The 25,471-nt window shown below is 39.5% G+C and overlaps 1 protein-coding gene across 1 annotated transcript in view; it reads left to right on the top strand.

Moving 5' to 3' along the window:
- The window catches only part of RPS6KA6 (ribosomal protein S6 kinase A6), a 326,190-nt gene extending 315,994 nt beyond the window's left edge, over positions 1-10,196 (top strand). The window contains exons 21-24 of the mRNA XM_037821825.1: positions 1,781-1,921; positions 2,534-2,655; positions 9,778-9,865; positions 10,161-10,196. Coding sequence (XP_037677753.1) covers positions 1,781-1,921; positions 2,534-2,655; positions 9,778-9,823 — 309 coding nt within the window. The 3' untranslated portion in view covers positions 9,824-9,865; positions 10,161-10,196. The remainder of the gene's footprint in view (positions 1-1,780; positions 1,922-2,533; positions 2,656-9,777; positions 9,866-10,160) is intronic.
- Positions 10,197-25,471: the final 15,275 nt, after the last annotated feature.

The raw sequence follows: 25,471 nt of genomic DNA, 5'->3' as shown, positions 1-25,471 counted from the left end.
CTTGATTATTCATTTTCTCTCTTTTTGCCTAGGGTTTTCTTGTTGGTTGGCTTTGATCTGTATCTCTTCTTTGTGTCTTTTACTTGCCAGTTGTCGGATTGGCTCTGCCCCCATTTCTCCCCACAAAATCAGTTGCCAACAGCAGCTTGCTTCAGGAATGTGGGTAGACACTGGGCATGACAGCAAGGTCTCTTTGTGTGGGTAAAACAAGTCTTCTGGCTCTCAGTAGTGCTCTGATTTTTATCCAGCCAACAAGCCCTGGGTTTGTTTTAGGGCATTGCTTTAACCATTGGGTCATCTGTGTTTATCTTCCAAAACAGAGCCAGGTTCCCTTTCAGGAGGTGTAACCAGCTTCAGTGTCTCTAGAATAGTGTCTGGAGAGGCTCCGAGAAGCCCTGCAATTCCCTTGCACTATCTGGTCTGCCCACTAGATGGCAGTTTTCTGTGATTTAATCATCCTCAGAAGGTGTATACCTACTGGAGTCCAGGCAGCGTCTGACCAGGTAGGGCTGAATTGCTTCCTAGTGCCTGGGTAGCTCCCAACCAGGGTGAGGCTTGAATGTGGAATTCCTGTGTCCTCACTTTGCCAGCCAAATCTGATTCAATGTGGGGCTATGTCCCCCACTTTATTTGTGGCAAAGGATTCCCAAAGTTGCCACAGTTTTCAGCCATCCCCCAGTCACTAATCAGGCTGCCTGCTGCTGTTTCCTTCAAGAGTGGGGGAAGGGCTTTAGGACCCAGGGTTGGAAACAGTCTCTGTCCATGTTTTCTCAGACTCTTCACCCCTCACTGACATGGGCCTTGAAACGTCCTCCCCTGTCCTCCAGGTATCCAGATGTTGGGGATCTGTTTCAATGCCGTGAGAGAGTTCATAGTCTGTGTGTTCCCATTGAGAGGAGGGAAGGATCATGACTGCTGTTTCTGTGCTCTTCTGACACTGTGTGATACTGAGTGAGGTGGGGAGAGGACCGGCTGTTTTGTGACAGAGTTTTCTTACCTGATATTTTTCTCTGTCATCAGTTCAACATTTTGTAGGGTCCTTGTCCAGTCTATACCTTCTTCAGAGTTCTAAACAAGTCATAGTTGTCCCTTTTTCTGCTGAATCTCTGGAGAGAAGTTTTCAGTAGCTTTTTATGTTGCCATATTGATGAAGTCACTCCTTTTTTCACAACTTTTTAATATAATAGAGATAAAATAAATGTATTCACAGTAACAGTGAATGAAAACTTATGCTCTGATCACTGCTATGCTAGCACTCAGCTGCTAACATTGATTTCTTTAATATATTATGCAGTAAACCCCTAGTTATTGAGTGTGTTAACTACATGGGACCCTCCTTTTTATGTATCCTTTTAACTTGTGGCCCATCTTGCCAGCAAAATTCTGTAGCTTCTTTTTCCTCTTAACCACTTAGTACATTCCAGGATAACTTCTGCTACTTAATATTTTCCTCTTCCCTCACTAAGCACATTCAAATCCCACGTTTTTGGCATCATCTGATTTAAAAATGGTAATTAATAATTTTCTATATTTTGAAAAATTTATGTTTCAAGATTCTCTTTTGACAATTAACTGAGCAGAGTATAGGTCTTATTTTCCTTAGGTGTAGATCAAATAGATTGCAATGCTACTGATGCTTTCATATTTGAGAAAATGTGGAATGATGTATTTTACTGAAACCTTTACTGATATTTATCTGCATATATATATATATATATATATATATATATATATATATGTATGTGTGTATATATATATTTTTCTTTTCACTTTGATTTAGGATTTGCTTTCCCATATGCTTCATATGGATCCACATCAGCGGTATACTACAGAACAAGTATTGAAACACTCATGGATAACCCACAGAGACCAGTTGCCAGATGACAAGCCAAATCGAAATGATGCATCACATGTTGTTAAAGTAAAACAATAATACATAATATAATGTTCCATCTAAATGCTTGGTACCCAAAAAAAGCTATTGTTTGCCATTTGCTAATGACATTTAGATAATTAAATAATATTTATTTTTTATAAAGGTAGTTTTGTAGATTTTTTTGTTTTGTTTTGTTTCTTGCATAACAACAATGGACTCTTCTTAACCTTCTTTACTACTTCCTTTCTGATGATAAAGTAAAAGTTTCTTGAGTATACTTACCTTGCTATTGAGAGATGCTGAGGCTAGGAGAGGACCATATGCAAGTTTTCATATGGAAGCAAAGATTGCTACTAGCCCCTGAATTAATAATCATTGGTGCAAGTTCTTATAAGTTTATAGGCATTGACCCTAGAATTTAAATTTTTGTGTTTTATAATTTTTTGTAAGAGGCATAGTTATTAAAATAAAAAATATAGAAGTAATCAGGTATTAATTCATTAAGGGAATTCAATTCTCAGATCAAGTGTACTCAATTTACTTAATTATTTTCCTCTGAAAAAACAGTTTTGTTCCAATTGAATGTCTCATGATATTATGTGGAAGTTTTTTCCCTCTAGAAATTGTTATTCAATTTGTGATGTTTTCTTGTTTTAGGGAACAGTGGTTGCCACATATTCTACTCTGACTCACAAGACTTTTCAGCCAGTCCTAGAACCTGTTGCTGCTTCAAACTTAGCTCAAAGACGGAGCATGAAAAAGCGAACATCAAGTGGCCTGTAAGATTTCTGGCATTCCTCAACAAAACTAGATGAAGAGAAAATTAAAAGTGTGATTTTTTGCTCAATATTTTATCAAAGGCATAGTTTTCTGTGGTATTACATGAATATTGTGTTTAATCCCCCTGTTTAGGGGAGAGTGAGATTAGAGTAAAAACATAGGCAGGTCCACAGTATTCATACTATGTTGTTTTGCAGTAGTGTCCAAGTGTTATTTAAGTATATAATTGGTATGTCCACAAGGTCCTAACAACTTCTCTGCACCCTACTACCAAAATTCCTTTCAAATAAAGATACACTAGTGGTTTTTCTGGTTTCTCACAATAATAGTTTGGGGGACTGTTATCAACAATCAAGAGGCATATATAGTAGTATAAAGCCAAGTAATGTCAGTATTTTTTAAAACCAGATCCTGATGGATGGGCTTATTTTTTTTAAGAAAACCATACAAAAAAGTATTGTAGAAGTTTCTTATTGTGCACAACTAATGGCCTCCATTCATCTGACTCTCTGTAGTTACTAAAATATAGACATAGTAGTTAGGTGCCAGAGCAAAATATATCCGTGCTTATATATGCAAAATCCTGATATGGTTGGTGCCAAAGTTTTTACAGAAGAATTAAATCAGAAATTATGTGTGCAGACAGACCTGTCTATTCTCCATAAGTGACCTCATCTAGAAATAAAGGTTTCCATAAGGCTTCTATACATTTTACATGTAGCAGAGTTGTAGTGAAAATGAAGAAGTTTTTAACCAAAGGCTTTCTATTAGTGTAGTAATCTGCTAAATAGATAATAATTAAGCCTTTGAAAATAAAGTACATGGTGTTGACACTTTGGTGTTATGTAAGCTGACTTTCAAATTAACCAATTGGATTTAATCATATCTGTCCCCTTTATAATGATCTATTGTTTCTCTGACTTCCATGTGCTTTGAATTACAGTGTATCATATTAATCTATCTTGAATCCTATGGTAATATATAATTGAAATTTTACCATAGTGGACTTGTGTGCTTAGCACACATGACACAGTATAATGCATTTCAGTAAAGTTTAGACAATGTTACATAATAGCTATAATTCAAGAAAGTAAGCAAACATCTTAAAAAGGAAGTAATATTAATGATCCACTTACAATATGAGCACATTTTAAATAGTATTTATAAAAAAAGATTGGGCCAAATTGGTCTTATCATTGAATTTATGATTCTGAACCACTCTGTAGTATGTATTATTTTATCTAAATGATTGAATGTTAAAGAATCTTATTGTGTTGAAGAAAATACCATTACTACTATTAGTACTACAGGCAGAAAGAACTCATGAATATAAACTGGAGGAAATCACAGTTTTTCTTAGTGAACATAAGTTGCACTACTTGTGCATGCCAGGTGTACTGTTTTCTGTGTATTTTATTTTTCTTAGTTCAGAGAATTGATTCATGAGCATTGAAGTATAAAATTTAGGCTGGGAGATTTTGTAACTTTGATATTTAACAAAAGAAAATATAGGTCTTCTCTTTAAAATAAAAGTGATATATACCCCATGCAAAAAGTTCTGTTTCTTGGGTGTGATGTGTAAAAGTGTGTATCTTTACTTTTGAGGTATCTTTTTGAAATAATTCAAAGATGTTAAAGAACATCTAAGCCACGTGGAAAACATCACTTAGAAATAGTTACACTGGTTTAACATCTTGTGGCTTTCTGTGCCCCAACTTGGCTTTTTCTTTCCTCATTTTGCTTTAATACTGGAAGTACTTGCATGTAAAAATTTGTGTCCATATATTCTTTATTATTTTCCTCCTGTCATTTTCTTGTTTGTGTTGTTATATATTCTTCATATCAGAATTGATATGACAAAATCAGAAGTATGACTTTGGTGTTGAACTTTTTAGAACAGAGATACTATTTCCATGTATACTTTTCTAATAAAATTAGGGGGAGTGAAATTGGGAAATGAAATGAAAATGATCCCAAAATAACTTTCAAGCTTTCCGTAATCAGTGATTTTAAAAAGTAGATGATCTTAATTTTTCAATTAGTTTGCTCAGAAGGGTCATGTCATGCAATCGTATTATGCAAGAAACACGATCAGAAATCAGTTGAGGATTGACAACATGTAAAAGACAAACAGATATGCTAGTGAATGAAGCTGATGATTATGCGAGAGTTTTCTGCTGGAAAATTCAAACCTGTTACATGCTAGCTTAACAACACTAGCAAGAGGCAACCTTATTATAAGGGAAAACTTCAAACTACACCCTCATTTTGTAGAAAGAACCTGGGTAGAATTGCCTAATCATGCCTGTTTTGGCTAGAAAATGACAGCCACAAATGTAGCTTTGAATGTGACATTTTTTACTGGGCTTCTATAAATGCTTAACCATTACAAACAAATCCTTCCTAGAAGATTTTAGGTAACAATGGTTTCTAATGGATTCACAGAAACTATTTTGCATTGCTTTTCTTTCTAGTTAATGGCTCTTGATAGTAATTAATGCTAGTACAATTTGAGGTTTTTGTTGTTCTGGAAGGGAGAGAATATTGAACTAATTTTTTGCAAAGATAACAGACCAGGTTTTCTCAAATAGACTAACAATCTATATTTCGTAAAGCATGTGTTACCATGAATAAACTCAAGAAACCATTTATAAGAAAATTAGAATGTAGTGCTGATGATTTTTTGGAGAAAAACAATGGTTTTAGTCCTTTCATGCTGATCAAACTTTAACTATTTTGAAAGACCAGGAATGCTTAAACATTGATTTTTGTAATTTATTGCCATTCATAATGAACCATAATAAAACATTTTCGATAGCACCTCTAGTTAGTTCAAAGGGATTTCATATGCTTAGATAACCTGCAAATATAAGAACAGATGCTTGGTGTTTATAATTCATCTTCCCATTGAAACTATCTGTTAAGATACTATTGCCCACACAAACTTAAATATGCTGATTGAATAGTGTTTTCCTAATAGTAAAAGGCTCTTTTTTGAAGAAGTTAAAAAAAAAAAAAAAAAACACTCATCTCAGCATTAGGCCAACAAGAAAATTTTACCTTTAAGTTAGGCAAAGATTGTCTTTGGCATTCTCTACATTTTCCAGGCTTTCCAGCTCCCTCATCCTATCCTACTTAAGCACTTCACAGTGGTACTCCATTTAAGCTTACTCTATCCCCAGTAGGATTCTGTTTTCCAAAAGGACCTAGCCCTGCCACTTTTTGACTCAGAGTTGCTATTTATAACTAAAAAGGTAAAAGGAAAGTTATCTAACTGAATTATTCAATTTTTCTTTCAGTGAGTAATAGGCAATTGGCATTTTTCAAGGAAGATGCCCATTAATCAAATGAGTTTCTAGTTGCTGGAGTTTCAGGCAATCTAAGCAAATAATAGTTTAAAATTTGGTTATCAGGGAAGGTACTTTTAAGCAAGGAATTTGCATGCCCAGGATGAGATTATTCAGTAAACTATTTCTTTTTGTGCAGCTTCTTCCTTTCTATTTCTCAATCCATATTTCCTCCTAAAAACTTCTAAGATTTTTAATCACATTGCTCTTCTATAACTAAGTGGTGGTTGAGGGGGCAGGGACTGGTGGTTATTTGTGTATATGTTTTTAAGCTATTTATCTGTATTATTTCTCATGGCACATGACTTCTAACATAAGTAGTTCCACCCTCCCCCAGTCCCTATTCATATTATATTGATAGAGAAGCAAGAATGCAGAAATGTGGAAATCAAGCTATCAGTAGAGTCCAGTGTCTCCAAATCTTTTGTCTGGATTTCAGGACATGGAGATCTGGTTTACCACAATATTATCTCTCACCAAGATTGCAAGCCATATTACATATAGATTGGCCAATTGCAATTAAACATCTTTGGAACAATGTCTTACATTTCAAAGGTTCTTCAGGCATGTATCTCAATATCAATGATTGCTGAAATTAACAGAACATATCAATAATGTGCTTGCTGTCTGCTTTCCTATGCAAGAGTGCAGTGGCATTCATAGTGAGTATTCACAACATACATTATACTCTTGGATGCACTGTTTCTGGTTTTAGTCTTATAATATGATAAAGTCCATCATATAATTTGAATAAAATGATAATGCTTAATTATCACCTAAAATTCAATTTAGTTGCTAATGCATGAGGAAACTATTCTTGAAGGTATAGTAAGCCCTAAATTATACACATAAGTTTCTTTGAAATATGAAAAACATAAAGGAAAATACTTTTAGAAAACAGAAATTCAAACTTAATTATATTATTTTGGCAAGTTATTGACATCTCAGTTTGTTGTCCAGCAAGAAATTTTAGCTAAATGCTTAGAAATAGATATATATGTAATTACCAAATTAAGATTTGTTCTGTATTCAGATTTCTAACCCTTGAAGAATACAGCTTATTTGGATGACTGGTTTGCTTTTATTGTAGTTGTCTAATTACATGAACTAATTTACTCTTCAAAGGATATTTATTAACCATCTAATTTTATATGGTACAGTTATTAAAAATGTACTGAGTACATTAGTTTCTTAATAAATTGTCTTAATATGACCAATCACATTTATTTCTTTTTCTTTCCTATCAATTAATATTGGTCAGGTCACATTTGATAGAAATATTTGGTTTATCTTTTCGAATTCACTTTCTGAAATTGGTGCTATTTATAGCAAAAATTGCAAATTTGTTTTTTAATATGATAAAATCATTATTAACATCAGGAGAGTAGTCTAGCAAGAGACAGCCATTTTAAATGTGATAAATGAAACCTTAATTAAATACCCAAATGCTAGCCTGGTTTGAAAATGAGAATATTATCTTGCATTAAATTCCAAAATACAAAAAAAAAAAAAAAAAAAAATGGAGAATGTGGTTTTTCTGCTTGATTTTTTAAAACAGGAAGTATTATTGTTAGTCATTAGTTATGTAGACTTTATGCAGAGAGAGCATAGTTTTCTCTAGCCATATTTTTAAAAAGTATTTTGCCAACAATTACCTAGAATGTTGGGATTTCTACACTTATTTTCTGATATAGAAAATATGATACTTACTGGAATTTTATTGCACTTCTCAAGATAGAAATGGCATTAAAAGAAGTTATGTGTAAATTTGACTCACATATACTTAAAACCTTAAAAGGTGCAATGAAAGAAGAGATCCCCGGTATTCAGATAACTTTTATTTCTCTGACTATATTATGGATTTTATACCATCATTTATTTTATAAGTGTTTCCTTTAAAGCACTATTTCTTTTGACATTAAAGTTTTCATTGATAACATTTTTCATCATGTAAGACAAAATCCAGTAGTGCATTTTACAGTGTTTTTTTTTTTCTCTCACAGTGCTGATAAAGAAATGGCTATCAGTTTGAATTTATATCATGCCAAAGATGCCACTGAAATTATATTAATGTTTTTTTTTTGTTCAAACTCTGTGAGCAACAATTATCAAGATATGTTAAATATCTGGCTTCTCTGTGTACTAAATAAAAAGGTTGCAACTTTGTAACACATTATACTTGACCTTGCTCGATTATTTATGAATATGAAACTGTGTCTGCTTTCATTGAACATGTATAGCTAATTCTGCAATTCATTGAAAGTTGCTATACACTGTTCAGGAGCCAGTTGTATAACTATTTAAAAACAATCTTTGTTCATGTATATACCTTGATCTTTCCTGAGCTGTAATATTTTTCCACTTTAAGATTATCCTTTTAATGTTCTTGAAATGCAACAAAGTTCAAGAAAATGAGGATAAAAACTTTTATTTTTAGGACATTTCAGGAGAATGCATTTGTCTGCAGATTAGTTAAGATGGCACCTTAAGCTTTTCTGCAGTGAGGACAAATTAAAATCTTAGTCTTTAAGTATTGAAAAAATTTTTAATCTTGGATTTAAGAATAATGGATATTTAGCTTAAAAAAGAAGTCATACATTGTAAGCCATGTTAAATAGCAGCTATACATACACACACAGAAACCTGATTTCACATGAGGTTCAGAAATACATATGGAGCCCAGTAATCAAAATCTTCATTTACCTCTTCTATTTTTCTCAACTTTTTAAAGTTAAATAGGACAGACCCTACACTAACTTCAGGAAATCTGCAAAAATTTCTTTCCCACTCACCACCTCTTTTTAACCTCTCTGCCCCTGCTTCTTTCATGCCTCCCATCCTCCAACCCCTAGTAAAATAATCATCACAATTTATGCATCATAATACTTTGAGACTTGTTGCCAATAAACTATTATTTTATTCTCTATTTGTCTGTTAAGCATCATCAACCAAAATAGGAAATGCGTTTTTGGTCAATAGGGCCCTGATATAATTTAGGCCTTCCAGGCTGCATGTGATTTAATCTTCTTAGGTTTCCTTGGGGGGTAGGGTGAAGGGTAGAAGCAGCAGACCACAATTTGTTTCTTCCATGATTTCCCCAGTGCCTCCTACTTACTTGGAGAGAGAGATTGACCAGAAATACTGGGTAACCTGTTTTTGTTGTTTTTAAATTTTGTATTAGAACAATTGTAGCTTCATAGACACGTCATGCAGGAAGAACAATGTTCCCATATACCTGGGGGACCTGTTTTTAAAGGTGGAATTTATGTTCTTTTATTGCTGGCTTTTTCTAGAACCTAGAGCATGCTCTACTCAAGCACAGAGCTGCCTCTCTTTCTAGATTTCTCCTCCACTTATCCCTGTGCCCCACATCTCTCCCTCCACATAGAGACTCTCAGATACATTTGTTGTATTTTCTGGTGTAGGCATTTTATGGTTTTTGTTTTGTTTATTTTAGTATTTTTAAATAAGTCACTGTATTTGACATCTTCTGATTATTCAGTTTCTGACAAAAACACATTCTCTTTGTTGACACATGCATTTTTTTACTCAACAACATGTATTGAGTCTCTATGCCAACACTATTATTGATTTTATTCTCCCAATGTCCAAAAGAGGTTCAAGGTTGCCTATAGTAATAGATATGTGTACAATAAGCCTGTTAAAATTGAAACATGAAAACAAAATCATGAAAATGAGAATAATAGTATTCCATCCACCAGGGCTATTAGTAATTTAATTGAACATTAAATTTAGCTCTGTTCTTCCCGACAGGAAAGGCAAGAAGAAAAACTCAGCAGGTTACATAATAACTATGTAACAGGAAGCATCCCAATTCTTCAAGAGAGAATTTTTGGTGAAGGTAAAATTTTTAAAATAGGAGAATCTTATACAAGGGACATTGAACTAGATAATGTCTTTAACCATGGTTTTGCAGCAAATGCATTAAGGATCTTTTTGGTTGCAAGTGCTAATATGTAACTCAAAGTGGCAACAAAAGAAGATTTATTGGCTGGATTCATGTCTTAGGCAATGTTCATGGGGCCATTTTCTCTCTATCTCACAGATCTGTTTTCCATGTTGGCCCATCCTCAAACTCTACATGATGACATGAAGGCAGTAGCAGATCCAAATATTACTTTTTCTCCCATGTTTAGCATCTCGGGATAGAGTTGATGCCATAAGAAGCACTTAACTGAGAGTAGGAAGAGGATGATCTTTCTGAAAGTGATTTATGGTTACCAGAAGAAACATAAATAGATGCTGGGTAATAAATCATGTTCACTATTCTCCTCTCTGCTTCCCAATGTCTTTCCCATACTTATACTTTCAAAACTGCCTATGCCTATGTAAAATGTACTACCCCTTCCACAAATAGAGACTACCTAAAGTCTCATTCACTTAAGTAATGTACCTTCACAGTCAGGAACTCTAGGTAATGTGTAGTTCTCCTCAAACAGGTGTGGGTAACGGATGACATAGCTAAGTTTTATTGTTTTTATTTCCCTTCAGGGTAGTTATGTTTTTCATTTGAAATTCAGTTGGGCCTATTTGTTTCAGTTTGCTTTCAATTTTAGGTTCCCCTCTTCCTGTTCCTATTGATTTAATTTACTTTTCTGAATATGTAGAACATTAATCTATTTCCCAGTCAAAACTGTACAGAAAGCTATACTCAGAGAACTGTCACTTTCTTCTGTCTCTCCTCTACCCCATTTCTCCCCACTCCATGTATGTAACTGATTTCATTGTTTTCTGATTTGTCTTTCCTGTTTCTTTACATAAAGATAAACAGAAATCTGTATGCTTTCTTTTTTGGGGGGTGGGGTGGGGATTATTTTGTAATTTTTGCCTTTGTTATGCAATTTTATTGAGATGTTCTCATACCATACAATCATCTAAAGTGCACAATCATTTGTTCACAGTATAATCATATAGTTGTGCATTCACCACAATTTTTGAACATTTTCATTACTCCAAAAAATAAGAATACAAGTAAAAATAAAAGTATAAAAGAACACCCAAAACATACCATACCCTCCATTCCCCACTAATACAATTTACTTTTTGTCCCTGTTTTTCTACTCATGTGTCCATACACTGGATAAAAGGAGTGGAAGCCACAAGGTTTCTACAATCACATGGTTATACTCTGTAAGCTATTTTCTTATACAATCATCTTCAAGAATCAGGCTACTTGATTGCAGTTTGACAGTTTAAGGTATTTCCTTCTAACTATTCTAATAAACTAAAAACTAGAAAGGGATTCTATATAATACATAAGAGTAACCTCCAGAATGACCTCTTGACTCCTTTTGAAATCTCTCAGCCCTGGAAACTTTATTTTGTTTCATTTCTCTTCTCCCTTTTGGTCCAGAAGGCTTTCTCAGTCCTAAGATGCTGGGTCCAGGCTCATCCCCAGGAGTTGTGTCCCACATTGCCAACAAGATTTACACCCCTGGGAGTCATGTTCCACATAGGGGGAATAGCAGCAAGTCCACCTGCCAAGTTGGATTTGCAAGAGAAGTCACATCTGAGCAACAAAAGAGGTTGTCTGGGGGGTGACTCTTAGTAACAATTATAAGTAGGCTTAGCCTCTCCTTTGCAGTAACAAGCTTAATAAAAGCAAGTCCCAAGATTGAGGGCATTGTCTACTAAACTGGTAGTCCCCAATGCTTGTGAGAATATCAGAAATTCTCCAGGTGAGAAAGTTTAATATTTCCACATTTTCCCCCAGTCCCTTAAAAAGGCTGTGCTGGTTTGGGTATATATATCCTCCAGTAAAGCTGTATTCTTTAATGTGATCTTTTCCTTTTTTTTACTTTATTTATCAAAAAATTTAAAAAAAGATTCAAACAAAACAAAACAAAGAAATAAGAAAAACAAATCTAAAATAACTACATTGCTTCCAACCTGTTCCTACCATACACAAGGACGTTTACAAGCCATAATCATTCCTGAGCATTCCCATAACATTAAGATTACCTTCAATATCTTATCTGTTCTTGTGAGATTATCATTCCCCTTTCACTAGTTGCTGTCTATCTCTAGGTCCCCTACATTCTACAATATAAAACATTTATTTTACATTTTTTCACAGAGCTCACATTAGTGGTAACATACAATATCTCTCCTTTTGTGTCTGGCTTACTTCACTCAGCATTATGTCTTCAAGGTTCATCCATGTTGTCATATGTTTGATGACCTTCATTCCTTCTTACTGCCATGTAATATTCCATCATATGTATATACCACATTTTGTTTATCCACTCATCTGTTCAAGGACATTTGGATTGTTTCCATCCCTTGGCAATTGTGAATAATGCCTCTATGAACATCAGTGTGCAAATATCTGTTCATGTCAATGCTTTCAGATCTTCTGGGTATATACCAAGAAGTGAAATTGCTGGATCAAAGGGTAACTCAATATCTAGTTTTCTCAGGAACCATGAGACTGTCCTCCAGAGTGGCTGTACAGTCCCACCAGCAATAAATAAGAGTTCCAATTTCTCTGGATCCTCTCCAGCATTTGTAGTTTCCTGTTTGTTTAATGGCAGCCATTCTAATTGGTGTGAGATGATATCTCATTGTGGTCTTAAATTGCATCTCCCTAATAGTGAAGATGAACATTTTTTTCATGTGTTTTTTAGCCATTTGTAATTCCTCTTCAGTGAAATGTCTTTTCTTATCTTTTACCCTTTTTATAATTGGGCTGTTTGTACTATTGTCATTGAGTTGTAGGATTTCTTTATATATGCAAGGTATCAGTCTTTTGTCAGATACATGGTTTGCAAATATTTTTTCCCATTGAGTTGGCTGCCTTTTCACCATTTTGACAAATTCCTTTGAGGAACAGAAGCTTTCAATTTTGAGGAATTCCCATTTATCTATTTTTATTTTTGTTGCTTGTGCTTTGGGTATAAGGTCTAAGAAGCAACCTCCTAATACAAGTTCTTGAAGATGTTTCCCTATATTATCTTCTAGAAGTTTTATGGTACTGTCTCTTACATTGAGGTCTTTGATCCACTTTGTATGCTTTCTAATTTTACCATTTTTTTCTTACACAAAAGGTAGCAGAATCTATGTGCTCTTGTGTACTTTTTCACTTAATGATTTTTGGAAATCCATATCAGTTCATAGAAATCCTCCATATTCTCTTTACAACTAGCCTCGTGGTATGTCATTGTGTGCATGTGCTTTAGTATATTTAACCAATTTCCTATTCTTCAACATTTTAGGTAGTTTCTCATGTTTAATAGTTACAAATAATGCTGCAGTCAATAACCTTCTGCATTTACATTTTCATATTTTTGGAGGTGTATCTTCAGGGTAAGTTTCCAGAGGTGGGACTGCTGAGTTGAAGAGTAAACATATGTAGTTTTGTTAGATATTGCCAAATTCTCTTCCATATGTATTATGCCATTTTGCATTCCCACCAGCAATTTATGAAATCCAAATTTTTCTATAGTCCCACTAACAGTGTATTGACAAGCTTTGGTAACTTTGCCAGTCTGGGGAATGAGAAATGGCACCTCAGTGCAGTTTTAGTTTGCATTTCTCTTATTATGAGTGAAGTTAAATATCTTTTCATATGTTTAAAGGATTTTGGTCTTTGTATTACTCAACTTTAAAAAGTCCTTTATAAATTAGGGCTACTAATCATTTAACTGTGATATATGTTGCAAATATTTTCTCCCAGTTTGTCATTGGTGTTTGGCTTTGCTTATAATATTTTTTTCATGCAAAGTTATTTTGTTTAATCAAATTTATCATGTTTTTCTTTTATTGTATCAGTATTTTTGTTCATAGTTATGAAGTCCTTCCCAGTACCCAGGTTATAAAGTAACATATGCTTTTCTTCTAGTACCTGTATAAGTCCTATATTTTTACATTTAGCTCTGTGATCCATTTGGAGTTTATTCTTATGTATGTTGCTAAGAATGGACTTAATAGTATCATTTTCCAAATGGCTATCTAGTTTGTCCAACACCATTTGTAAAAAGACTAGCTTTGCCAAAGTGACTTGAGATATGCTATCTTTATCATACACTACATTTTCACATTCATTTGGGTCTTTATCTGGACTTTACAGTCTGTGGTCTATCCCATTGGTTTTTTGACTCATGCACTAATGCCACACTGTTTTATGTATAGAAGCTTTATAGTAAAATGTTTAAAAATCTGATGGGGCTAGTTCTACCTTTTCAGTATTTTCCTAACCATTGTCCTGTGACAATGTCACTTTCTATATGGACTTTAGGATCAAACTAAGCTTCACTAAAAATTATAGCTGAGTTTTAACTACCCAACATACAATTGTAGGGAAACAACAGAATTATCACAATAAAATTTCTCATTTGGATTTTGGGAGAATGAGAAATAATATACAGTGGTCTCTAGTCCATAGAAGATAACACATCTCTGGAAGGGAATAATAAGATTTCCTGCCCTAACAGTGGATTGAGGCCCTCAGTCACCCAATCTTTGAGCCTTTGACTTTGCTCCCTTGGACTATGTCCATTATCCTCCATGGACACATCTGAGAAAGGCATTTAGATGACCTTAATGAAGTGGCTGTCTTTAGCAGCCTGTTTTCTCTCAGTGCCCCTAGTCAATGGAGACAGACATAGGACAAGTTATCAAAGTGTGACACCTGGACTAGCCACATCAGTATCACCTGGAATCTTGTTAGAAATGCAAATTGTTGGGACTACTTCAGACCTCTGAATCAGAAATACTGGGTCTGTGATCCAGCAATCTGTATTTTAACAAGCTTTCCAGGTGATTCTGATGCATGCTCAAGTTTGAAATGGGATTTGGGGTTGAACAATCACAGGTTATTATTTACCAGATTTAGGGATTCTGATAATATGGCACCTTTACAAATTTAAGATGCTGTCAATTATTTTCATTTGCCAAACATCAAAAATGGTATCTAAACCCCTAGATCTTGCTAAGTCATAATGTTTGAATATAGAATCTAGCCTGGGAATTTCTGTCTCCCAACAAAAACCTTGATGCTCTGCTGATCCCTCTAAGTCTCAATTCACTCTTCTCCATTTTGGCCTCCCATCATTCAAAACAATTACCTCAGTGAGGAGGCATAATAGAGGTAACTTCTGCCTTCTTCAGAAAGGGGGCTAAAGAGCTCAGGAGCAGGTGTGTTTGGGAAGAGTGGAGGGACTTTGTTTCTCTAATATCCCAATTTTATCTCCCATTTTGTTTCTAACACCCTGCTTTTTTTGGTCATCCATTTATTCTCAGAAAGGGGATTTGGCTACCCCAGCCTTACCAGGATCCAATAACATCTGATACTTAGCCTTCAGATTTCTGGTTAAAGGCAGAAAGGTATTCTTTGGCAAATCTGTTTCCTTCCCTCTCAGCTTTCAAATAAGCTAGTTTGAGCCCTCTGTTTCTTATAGAACCTTGCCAAGGACCACAAGAAGTAACCAACCTGATCCAACATCCTAAACTTTTCCTACCCACTAACTTAAATTTGTATTCACAATATAAAATTTATACTCTATGAAATAGTGACACATCCCAGAGTAATTGGGCAGATAATAAAAAATATATTTACAGCCTCCCCCTCCCCAGCCCCGAGGATCTGGGGGAAGGTGAAGATGTGTTGGACATCCTCACCTGGACTGGTGTTGATGTCACAAACATTGGAACTGGCGGTTTGATGTGCTGAGCCCTCGATCATGGGACTTGCCCTTATGAAGATCGTTACTGCAGAGGAGAGTCTAAACTTGCATGTAATTGTGCCTAAGAGTCTCCCCCTGAGTACCTCTTTGTTGCTCAGATGTGGCCCTCTCTCTCTAACTGAGCCATCTCGACAGGTGAACTCACTGCCCTCCCCCCTACGTGGGACCCAACTCCCAGGGTTGTAAATCTCTCTGGCAATGCAGAATATGACTCCCGGGGATGAATGTGGACCCAGCATCATGGGACTGAGAGTATCTTCTTGACCAAAAGGGGGATGCAAAATGAGATGAAATAGTTTCAGTGGCTGAGAGATTTCAAATGGCGTTGAGAGGTCACTCTGGTGGACATTCTTATGCACTATATAGATAACACCTCTTAGGTTTTAATGTATTGGAATAGCTAGAAGTAAATACCTGAAACTACCAAACTCCAACCCAGTATCCTTGACTCTTGAAGATGATTGTATAACAATGTAGATTACAAGGGGCGACAGTGTGATTGTGAAAACCTTGTGGATCATACTCCCTTTATCCAGTGTATGGATGAGTAGAAAAATGGGAATAAAAACTAAAGGACAAATGGGGTGGGATAGGGGGATGATTTGGGTGTTCTTTTTTCACTTTTATTTTTTATTCTTGTTCTGGTTCTTTCTGATGTAAGGAAAATGTTCAGAGATAGATTGTGGTGATGAATGCATAACTATGTTATCATACTGTGGACAGTTGATCGTATACCATGGATGATTGTATGGTGTGTGAATGTATTTCAATAAAACTGAATTTAATTAAAAAAATTATACTCTAAATATATGTTCTGAGTATTAAGCTAAAATGGGTGCTGTTTTAGTCATCTCTTTTGCTAATACATAACAAGGATTGCCAACTTCCCATCTCAGGATAGAGGGATTCTTATTGCCCTTCACCTTCCCTCAAATCAGCCAGTTCTACATTTCACATTTCTCTCACTTGTAAACTCTACTTTCTGTTAAACAAATTTTGGTTGCAAGTTACAGAAAACTCATTGCAAAATAGCTTAAAAAAAGTATTTATTGCACCATATAGCTAAAAAATCCAGAGGTATAGCAGTTTCAGGCATTGCTGGATATAGGGCTCAAATAATGTCATCTAAATTGCTTTCTCTCCATATCTTGACTCAGTTTTCTTCCACATAGGCTTTCTCACTTCCCACATGAAGGTAAAGTGTCTGCAGTGACCCCAAGCCTCACGTTTATGTCCAATAGGAGAGAACAAAAGTCCTAGAAGCCCTAGCAGAAGTAGAGTTGCTAGGTAAAATACATGGTGCCTAGTTAAATTTGAATTTTAGGTAAACACCTAATATTTTTTGTGTAAGTCTGTCCCAAATATTTCATACAATTTGCTTAAACTAGAGATTATTTGTTGTTTACTGAAATTCAAATTTAACTTCATATCCTGTATTTGATTTGCTAAATCCGGCAAACTTGGGCAACCCTGTGTGAGCAGCCACCTTCCGGATTTGGCCTAGTAGACAAGCTGCAGCCTGCCCTTGAGTTCCCCCCGCCCATCGAGTGGTGCCAAGATGGCGCCCACATCCTGCTTCCGGCTTCTGATGTATGTAACCACCCGCTGTATTCACCAATCATGCTTGTGTGCGTGGCGTTAGCCCATTGGATACACGCAAGGTTTATAAGAAAGTTCCCGGGCAAAGCTCGGGGAGACAGCCCACAAGGAGCCGTACCTGACGGCCGCATCGAGGTTGTTCTCCCCCGAGGTGTCTCGCCCCGGGTGGAACCTGTAAAGATGATGATTGCCTAGTCCCATTAAAAGTTTATCTGCTTTACCACCGCGAGTCCTGAGTGATCACAAGTGCTCCGGGTAAGACGTTGTCCGCACCCTCTCTCCCCTTATCTCTCTGGTCCCCATCACCGGCCGACCGAGGACTCGAGGCGGGGCGGAGAAGCGCCGGACAAGTGGTGGCCCGTACGGGGAACTTCGAACCCGCAACCTCATTTGCGTTCCCCTCGCCCCGACGGAGACGCGCTCCCGGGATCCGTGGTTTGACCTCCGCGACTGATCACCGCGAGAAGGTAAGCACCCCCTTTCCATACGAGGACTAGGGCCCGTGGGCGTTCAGGTAGCCCCGGGGACTCGGAAGAGCTCTCCGAGTGATTACAAGACAGTGCCGGCTGCAAGCATGGGGCAGTCCGGGAGTTCACCCCTACTAACCCCCTTAAAGACCCTTTTGAAACAGTGGGGTATCTCAGTTAAGAGAAGCTCTCTCCAGCGATTTTTTGATGATGTGGCCACTTTTGCCCCCTGGTTTCCTTGTTCTGGCAGCCTTAATCTGCCCTCTTGGATGAAACTTGGTCGTGATATAGACCGAGCGCGCCAAACGGGTGTCTGTTTGGACCCGATTCTAGTCCTTATATGGGAGACTGTTCGTGCAGTACTTGAGTTAGAATCAGCCACAGGCCTAACTACGCCTACCGCCTTGTTGCAGGCGCGACATGCACTCCAAGAGGCTCAGTCTGTTTCATCTGCGGAGGGCTCCCATAAGGGCAAGCCGCCGGAGTCGAGTGCTAGTTCTGATAATTCTGACTCAGAATCTGAGAGTGAGGCAGATGAAGGGCCGGAAGCGCCTCCGCTGATTGACCTAGAGGGGCCTCCTGTCTCACCCACGCGGCCCTCCGCCCCACCAGCAACGGCTGCTGCGCCTCAGAGGATGCACCTGCATCCGGTGGATGGTTTCAGCGGTTCCGTAAAGGGCCCTTATAGAGGGCTCCCTCTGGCGGACATGCCGAGTACATACCCTAACCTTCCCGCGCAATGCCCAGAATCCCCACCCGACTACGCGGACCCTCCGCACCCTTCACCCAATAGGAGGCATTTTTGGAGGTGGAGCCCTTTTACCACATTCAGACCTTTTGGCGTTCTTGGCGGCTACCGACCGCTGCTCAATGAACCCGAACCAGCCTCCGAGATGTTCCCAGTCATTATCAATCAGCAAGCTCGTAATCATGAACCCTATGATTACAAGCTCTTGAAGGAGCTGAGGCAAGCCGTCCATCAGTACGGCCCTAACGCCCCTTACACCCTGAATATGGTTGAAAACCTCTCCGCCCTAAATCATACACCCGCAGATATCCTTCAGCTGGCTCGCTCTTGCTTGCCTCCTGGCAGGTTTATCGATTGGAAGGCGTGGTTTGAGGAGTTAGCTGAGGAACAAGCCGCAAGAAACGCTGTGGCAAGGCACGGCGGGTGGAATGCGGATATGCTTTTAGGGAAAGGTGTTCACGCCCAGAATCAGACAGGATACCCCCAGGAGGTTTATGCCCAAATTTTTCGCTGTTTCATAGGGGCTTGGAAAAAATTGACAGGGGAAGGAGAGGCGCAGGCTTCGCTTAGCGGCATACACCAGGGTCCCACAGAACCTTTTGTAGATTTTGTAGCGAAAATGCAGACTGCGGCTGAGAGGATTTTCTCAGATCCAATGGTTGCAGAAACTGTGGTTAAGCAGATGATTTTTGAGCAATGCAATAAGGAGTGCAAGGTTATCCTGGCACAGAATAAGGAAAAGAGCTTGACAGAGTGGGTTCGGCTTTGCAGGGACGCTGGCAGCCCGTTAACTAATGCGGGGCTGGCTGCTATGTTAGCCAGCTCCTTACAAGTAAACACAAAGGACCCCAGAGCTTTAGAGGTAAAGCCAAAAAGATGCTATGGCTGTGGCCAGTCTGGGCATTTTAAGAGAGACTGCCCCAATAAAGATCAACCGCCTGCCGTTCAGCACCTCCGCGGGCCACGTGCAGTCACTAGGCTGTGTGGCCGCTGCCACAAGGGGCCTCACCGCGCCGAGGACTGTAAGTCAGTCTTCAATGCGCAAGGAGTACGCCTTTCTGGTCGTCCTGAGCAAGATTCAAAAAACGGGCAGGGGGGGTCCACCCTTGCGGTGGGCCCCCAAACACACCAACGGACGATGCGGCCCCCATCCAGACCCGCGCATCTCCCGGATCAGCAGGATTGGACCTCCGTGCCACCTCCGGGCTCGTGCTAACCCCAGCTATGGGAGTCCAATTGGTGGGGACCTCTTTCAGGGGGCCCCTTCCAGTAGGAACCGTGGGGCTTATATTAGGGAGAGCATCCATAGCGTTAAGAGGATTAACAATTGTGCCAGGTGTTGTAGACTCAGATTTCACGGGTAATGTCCAGGTTATGGTGCAGTCTCTGCAGGGCACTCTGGTCATTGCAGAGGGCGATAGGTTGGCACAGCTTCTGCTCTTGCCCAGCCTGCATTCAGTCTTTCCAAGCAAGCCAGGACAGAGGGGGAATAAAAGATTTGGGTCCTCCGGAGAAGTTTTTGAGGGTCTTCAGATGTCCCTAGAGTCTCGACCCATGCTGACTCTTAAAGTACAAGGCCGAGCCTTCCTAGGTCTGTTAGATACTGGAGCCGATAGGTCGATTATAAGACAGCAAGATTGGCCCCCCGCTTGGCCAACGAACCAAGCGGAAGACACCATCAGAGGGATCGGCCAAATCTCAGCGCCCATGGTGAGCGCCATTACTCTCCATTGGGAGGATGAGGAAGGGCATCAAGGCAGTTTTCAGCCTTATGTGCTGGCCCTGCCTGTTTCGTTATGGGGAAGAGATATTCTAGCTCAAATGGACGTGACTTTAACCACTGGTTACTCTCCAACTTCTAAACAGTTGCTGAATAGAATGGGATATGTCCCGGGCAGGGGGCTGGGAGCCTCCTTGCAAGGGCGCGTGAAGCCCATTCAGGCTGACTCTAACCCCGGTAGACAAGGCCTGGGTTTTTTCCTAGGGGCCACTGAGGGTGCATACCCGCCTACACCTATAAAGTTAACATGGAAAGTTAAGGCTCCAGTCTGGGTACCTCAGTGGCCCTTACCTCAGGAAAAACTTTCAGCATTGCATGCTTTGGTGTCAGATCAGTTGGAGAGGGGGCACATCGTCCCTTCCACGTCACCCTGCAACACCCCTATCTTCGTCATCAAAAAGAAATCAGGTGCGTGGAGGCTTTTACATGATTTGAGGGCCATAAATAGTTGCATGGAGCCTCTAGGACCTGTCCAGATGGGGTTGCCCCTTCTCTCAACTCTGCCGGAGCGGTGGCCTGTTGTTGTCATAGACATTAGAGATTGCTTCTTTTCTATCCCACTTCACCCTGAGGATGCCTCAAAATTTGCTTTAAGACAGACAACGGCCCGGCTTACGTTAGCAAAGCTTTTCAAAAGTTTTGTGATGTTATGGAAGTTAACCTAAAACACGGCATCCCATACAACCCTCAGGGGCAGGGTGTCATCGAGAGAGCGCATAGGACCATTAAAGAACTATTGCAAAAGCAAAAGGAGGGAATAGGTCATGGTCTGTCCCCCAGGGCCCAGTTGTCTGCCGCCCTATTTACATACAATTATTTAAATGAAAACGCATCAACCATGACGCCTGCCCTACAACATACCACCCCAGGTCCTCCGCATAGAGGCCTGGTCCGTTGGAGGGATGTTCTGTCGGGGCAATGGAAAGGTCCTGACCCAGTGCTCAGCTGGGCCAGAGGCTCTGTTTGTGTCTTTCCCCAGGAACCGGGACGCCAACCAGTGTGGGTACCGGAGAGATTGGTGAGAACCGTGCAGTCGCCTGAGAACACCAAAGAACTGCAGCCTGACGGGTCGTTAAACCCCCAACGTGACCTGTTGGATCCAGTCCTCAACTCGCGTGATGAGCGGTCAAATGATGTCGACGGTGTCGACCACTCCCCAGCAGACCGGGAAGAGGGCCAGGAATATTGACCTTTTTTCCCTCCTGGTTCTCTTGGCCTAATCTGACCAACTGGGTTCTTCTTGCTGTGGGGTTATTAGTAGGTTTGATCATTGTTAAGAGTTTGCTGGAGCGTTTGTTTCAAAGACAACAGCAATTACGTGTTACCGCCATGATGGCCATGTCCTCTGCCTGTAAACTATAGTCCCTCTGCCCAGCACCCATCCCAACCACTCGAAGCTGGGCATTCGGGGGTAAGGTTCGCAGCTAACATTCGGTACCAGTGGCCCTAATTTTTGTCTCAGGTGGACCTCTTACGCAGAGTCCTAGTTGTGGCCAGACGGGACCCTTGGCGTTTGCACAGAGGCTCCTAGTGACGCCCTCGGCACTGGCTACCTTCTCCTAATCCTCCTGTCCCCCAGTTGTGAGACTGAGTACTGCAAGGAGGGCCACGTGGTTTCCGGCTCACGGGTTCTCCGGTCTCTATATGAAGTGAGCATTCTGGTCGGTGCCAGAGGTCCCACCTTGGTATGGCCGGGACCTAGTCCAGACTCCCCAAAGCACCAAAAAATACGTTGTGGGCCATCTTGGTCCACGGGAGCACATTCATCACTGGAGACACTGGGGCATAAAAAACAAAAAAGGGGGAGATGTGAGCAGCCACCTTCCGGATTTGGCCTAGTAGACAAGCTGCAGCCTGCCCTTGAGTTCCCCCCGCCCATCGAGTGGTGCCAAGATGGCGCCCACATCCTGCTTCCGGCTTCTGATGTATGTAACCACCCGCTGTATTCACCAATCATGCTTGTGTGCGTGGCGTTAGCCCATTGGATACACGCAAGGTTTATAAGAAAGTTCCCGGGCAAAGCTCGGGGAGACAGCCCACAAGGAGCCGTACCTGACGGCCGCATCGAGGTTGTTCTCCCCCGAGGTGTCTCGCCCCGGGTGGAACCTGTAAAGATGATGATTGCCTAGTCCCATTAAAAGTTTATCTGCTTTACCACCGCGAGTCCTGAGTGATCACAAGTGCTCCGGGTAAGACGTTGTCCGCACCCTCTCTCCCCTTATCTCTCTGGTCCCCATCGCCGGCCGACCGAGGACTCGAGGCGGGGCGGAGAAGCGCCGGACAACCCTGGGCATTTCCTTTCAATGGCTCTGACTAGGTTACTTGCTCCACTCTAGATTAGTATCATGGCCTAGAAAATGTAGTGATCTACATGACTAGACCTGATTCACAGAACCACTGCTAGTACCCAAGACAGCTCCAGCAGGAATATATGGACTAAAATTGAGAAAGCATGGACTAGGGGCAGATGGAAATCAAGGTGTGCTTACATAATAGTGAATTTCACTGAAGTAATTTTTATGGGGGCTAACCTAATATGGCCCAGATTTAAACTTTTCTGGCAATAAATGATAAAAGACAAAGGTGATGGTTTCTCTGCCTGATACACACAAATGACCAATTCTGGATACACCGGGGTTTCAAAGAGGGAAACAATATATTACAAGGTGCAAAGCAGGAGATAAGACAACCTATTGGTCTAAAACTCTGTCTATCTGAACCACAGTAATTCTGATAGTTTTAGAGTATCAAAAGATGGGCAGGTTTTAGGATAATGAGCACAATGGCTCTAGATGATGTAATTAGAGGTGATCTAATTATTGAGCATTGGCAGATTGATTACATGCTTACTCACAGAACATATGTAAGAAAATAGCAGCCTTAATATTATGATGGGTGTGATTTTTAATATTTTAATGAGGTATAGGTCACTTATAGGTTAAAGTCTTAAGCTACTGCACATGTCACGTGGACCTATTTTGGCTTAGATCCAGTTTTGGTTATCAGAATAACTTCAGACATGGGGTGGTTCCTACTGGGCTGACCAGAGGCCCTTTATTAATAAACACTGAGGTCTTTCTTTAGTGGTCATAAGACTCTAAAGTCAAAAAAACTGAATAAAATGAGTACAGGTAAAGGTCAGTCACAAAGATTTTTCAATCACAAGGGCACAAGATAAAGGCTATACAGTCATTATCAGAGATTAAGGCAGCTGGATTACACTTCAAAGATTTCAGGTATTTCCCTCTGCCTACTCTATAATAACCAGAAAGTAAAATGGAATATCTATATAATGATTCAGTAATCATAATCATCACTTAAATCCTAACTTCTCAGTTATAACTCCTCCCTCTTATTTGATAATTCTCTCAATCTTGAGGGATATCTGGGCAATGACTTTTCTAACTTCTTCATGCTGCAAAGGGGCATCAACATGTTGGATCAGAGGGATAAAATTGGTTGTTGTTGGAGAGAACAGTACTTCTAGGTTTCAGGGCTTATATGGCATAGGAAAAAATCTGGAGGCTTTAAGTGTCTGAAAAACCAACTTAACAAGTAAAACTTTTACGGAGCCCAGGGTATATTTTAGGGTTTCCAGGAACACTGTTGGTTGGGACTTGCCATGCTGTGGCAGTTTGCAATATCTGGCTGAAACTTGCATAAGAGTAACCTCTAGAATGACCTCTTGATTTGAAATCTCAGCCACTGAATATTTATTTCTTTTCCCCATTTTGGTCAACGAATCCCATGATGCCAGGGCCAGGCTCATCACTGGGAGTCATGTCCCATGTTGCCAGGGAGACTTACACCACTGAAATTCATGTCCCACATAGGGGGAAAGTTACTGAAAACAATGTATATTCTGCTATTGTTGGTTGCAATGTTCTGTAAATGTCTATTACATCAAGTTCATTTATCATATTATTCAAAATTTCTATTTCCTTAATGATCCTCTGTGTAGATATTCTATCCATTGATAAGTGTGGTGTATTGAAGCTGCCAGCTATTATTGGAGAAGTGTCTTCTTCTCCCTTCAGTGTTTTCTTTGTGTGCCTCTTGTATTTTGGGGCACTCTTACTTGGTGCATTAATATTTATGATTGTTTTTTCTTCTTGATGGATTATCTCTTGTAATAATATACAGTGTCCTTCTTTGTATCTTTTAATTGTTTTACATTTGAAGTCTGATTTATCTGATATTAGCTTAGCTACCTGTGCTGGTTTGGATGTATTATGTCCCCCAAAACACCATTATCTTTGATGCGGTCTTGTGTGGGCAGAAAATGTAGTGGTGTTGATTGGGCTGGAGACTTTTAATTGGATGTTTCTGTGGAGATGTGATCACTCAACTGTGAGTGAGATCTTTCACTGGATAATTTCCATGGAGATATGGCCCCGCCCAGTCAGCATGGTCCTTGATTAGTTTACTGGAGCACTATATAAGTTCAGACAGAAGAAGCAAGCTTTCTACAGCCAAGAGGGACACTTTGAAGAATACATAGGAGCTGAGAGAGTACCTGCAGAGAGAGACAGTTTGAAGATGGCTGTTGAAAGTAGACTTGCTCTGGAGAAGTTAAGAGAGGGCAAATGCCCCAAGAGCAACTGAGAGTGACATCTTGAAGAGGAACAGCAGCTAAGAGAGGACAAAACACCCCAAGAGCAACATTTTGCAGAATGCCATTTTGAAACACAACCTGGCAGCAAGGGGATACCAGCCGCATGCCTTCTGAGCTAACAGAGGTTTTCCAGACACCAATGGCCATTCTTCAGTGAAGGTTCCCTATTGTTGAGGCCTTACCTTGGACACTTTATGGCCTTAAGACTGTAACTTTGTAACCAAATAAGCCCCCTTTGTAAAAGCCAATCCGTTTCTGGTATTTTGCATGATGGCAGCATTAGCAAACTGGAACACTATCCCTGCTATTTTTGGTTGTTTTTTTTTTTTTTTCTTCATGAAATATCTTTTCCAACTCTTCACTTTCAACCTGTTTTTGTACTTGGGTCTTGAGTCTCTTGCAGACAGCATATAGATAGATCCTGTTTTGTTTGTTTGTTTGTTTGTTTGTTTATCCATCCTGCCAGTCTATATCTTTTGATTGGGGAGTTTAATCCATTAAAATTCAATGTTATTTTTGTAAAGGCAGTACTTTCTTCAACCATTTTGTCTTTTG

This window comes from Choloepus didactylus, chromosome X, assembly GCF_015220235.1.
Source record: "Choloepus didactylus isolate mChoDid1 chromosome X, mChoDid1.pri, whole genome shotgun sequence".
Taxonomy (NCBI): domain Eukaryota; kingdom Metazoa; phylum Chordata; class Mammalia; order Pilosa; family Megalonychidae; genus Choloepus; species Choloepus didactylus.
This window is presented reverse-complemented; position numbering and strand designations above follow the sequence as displayed.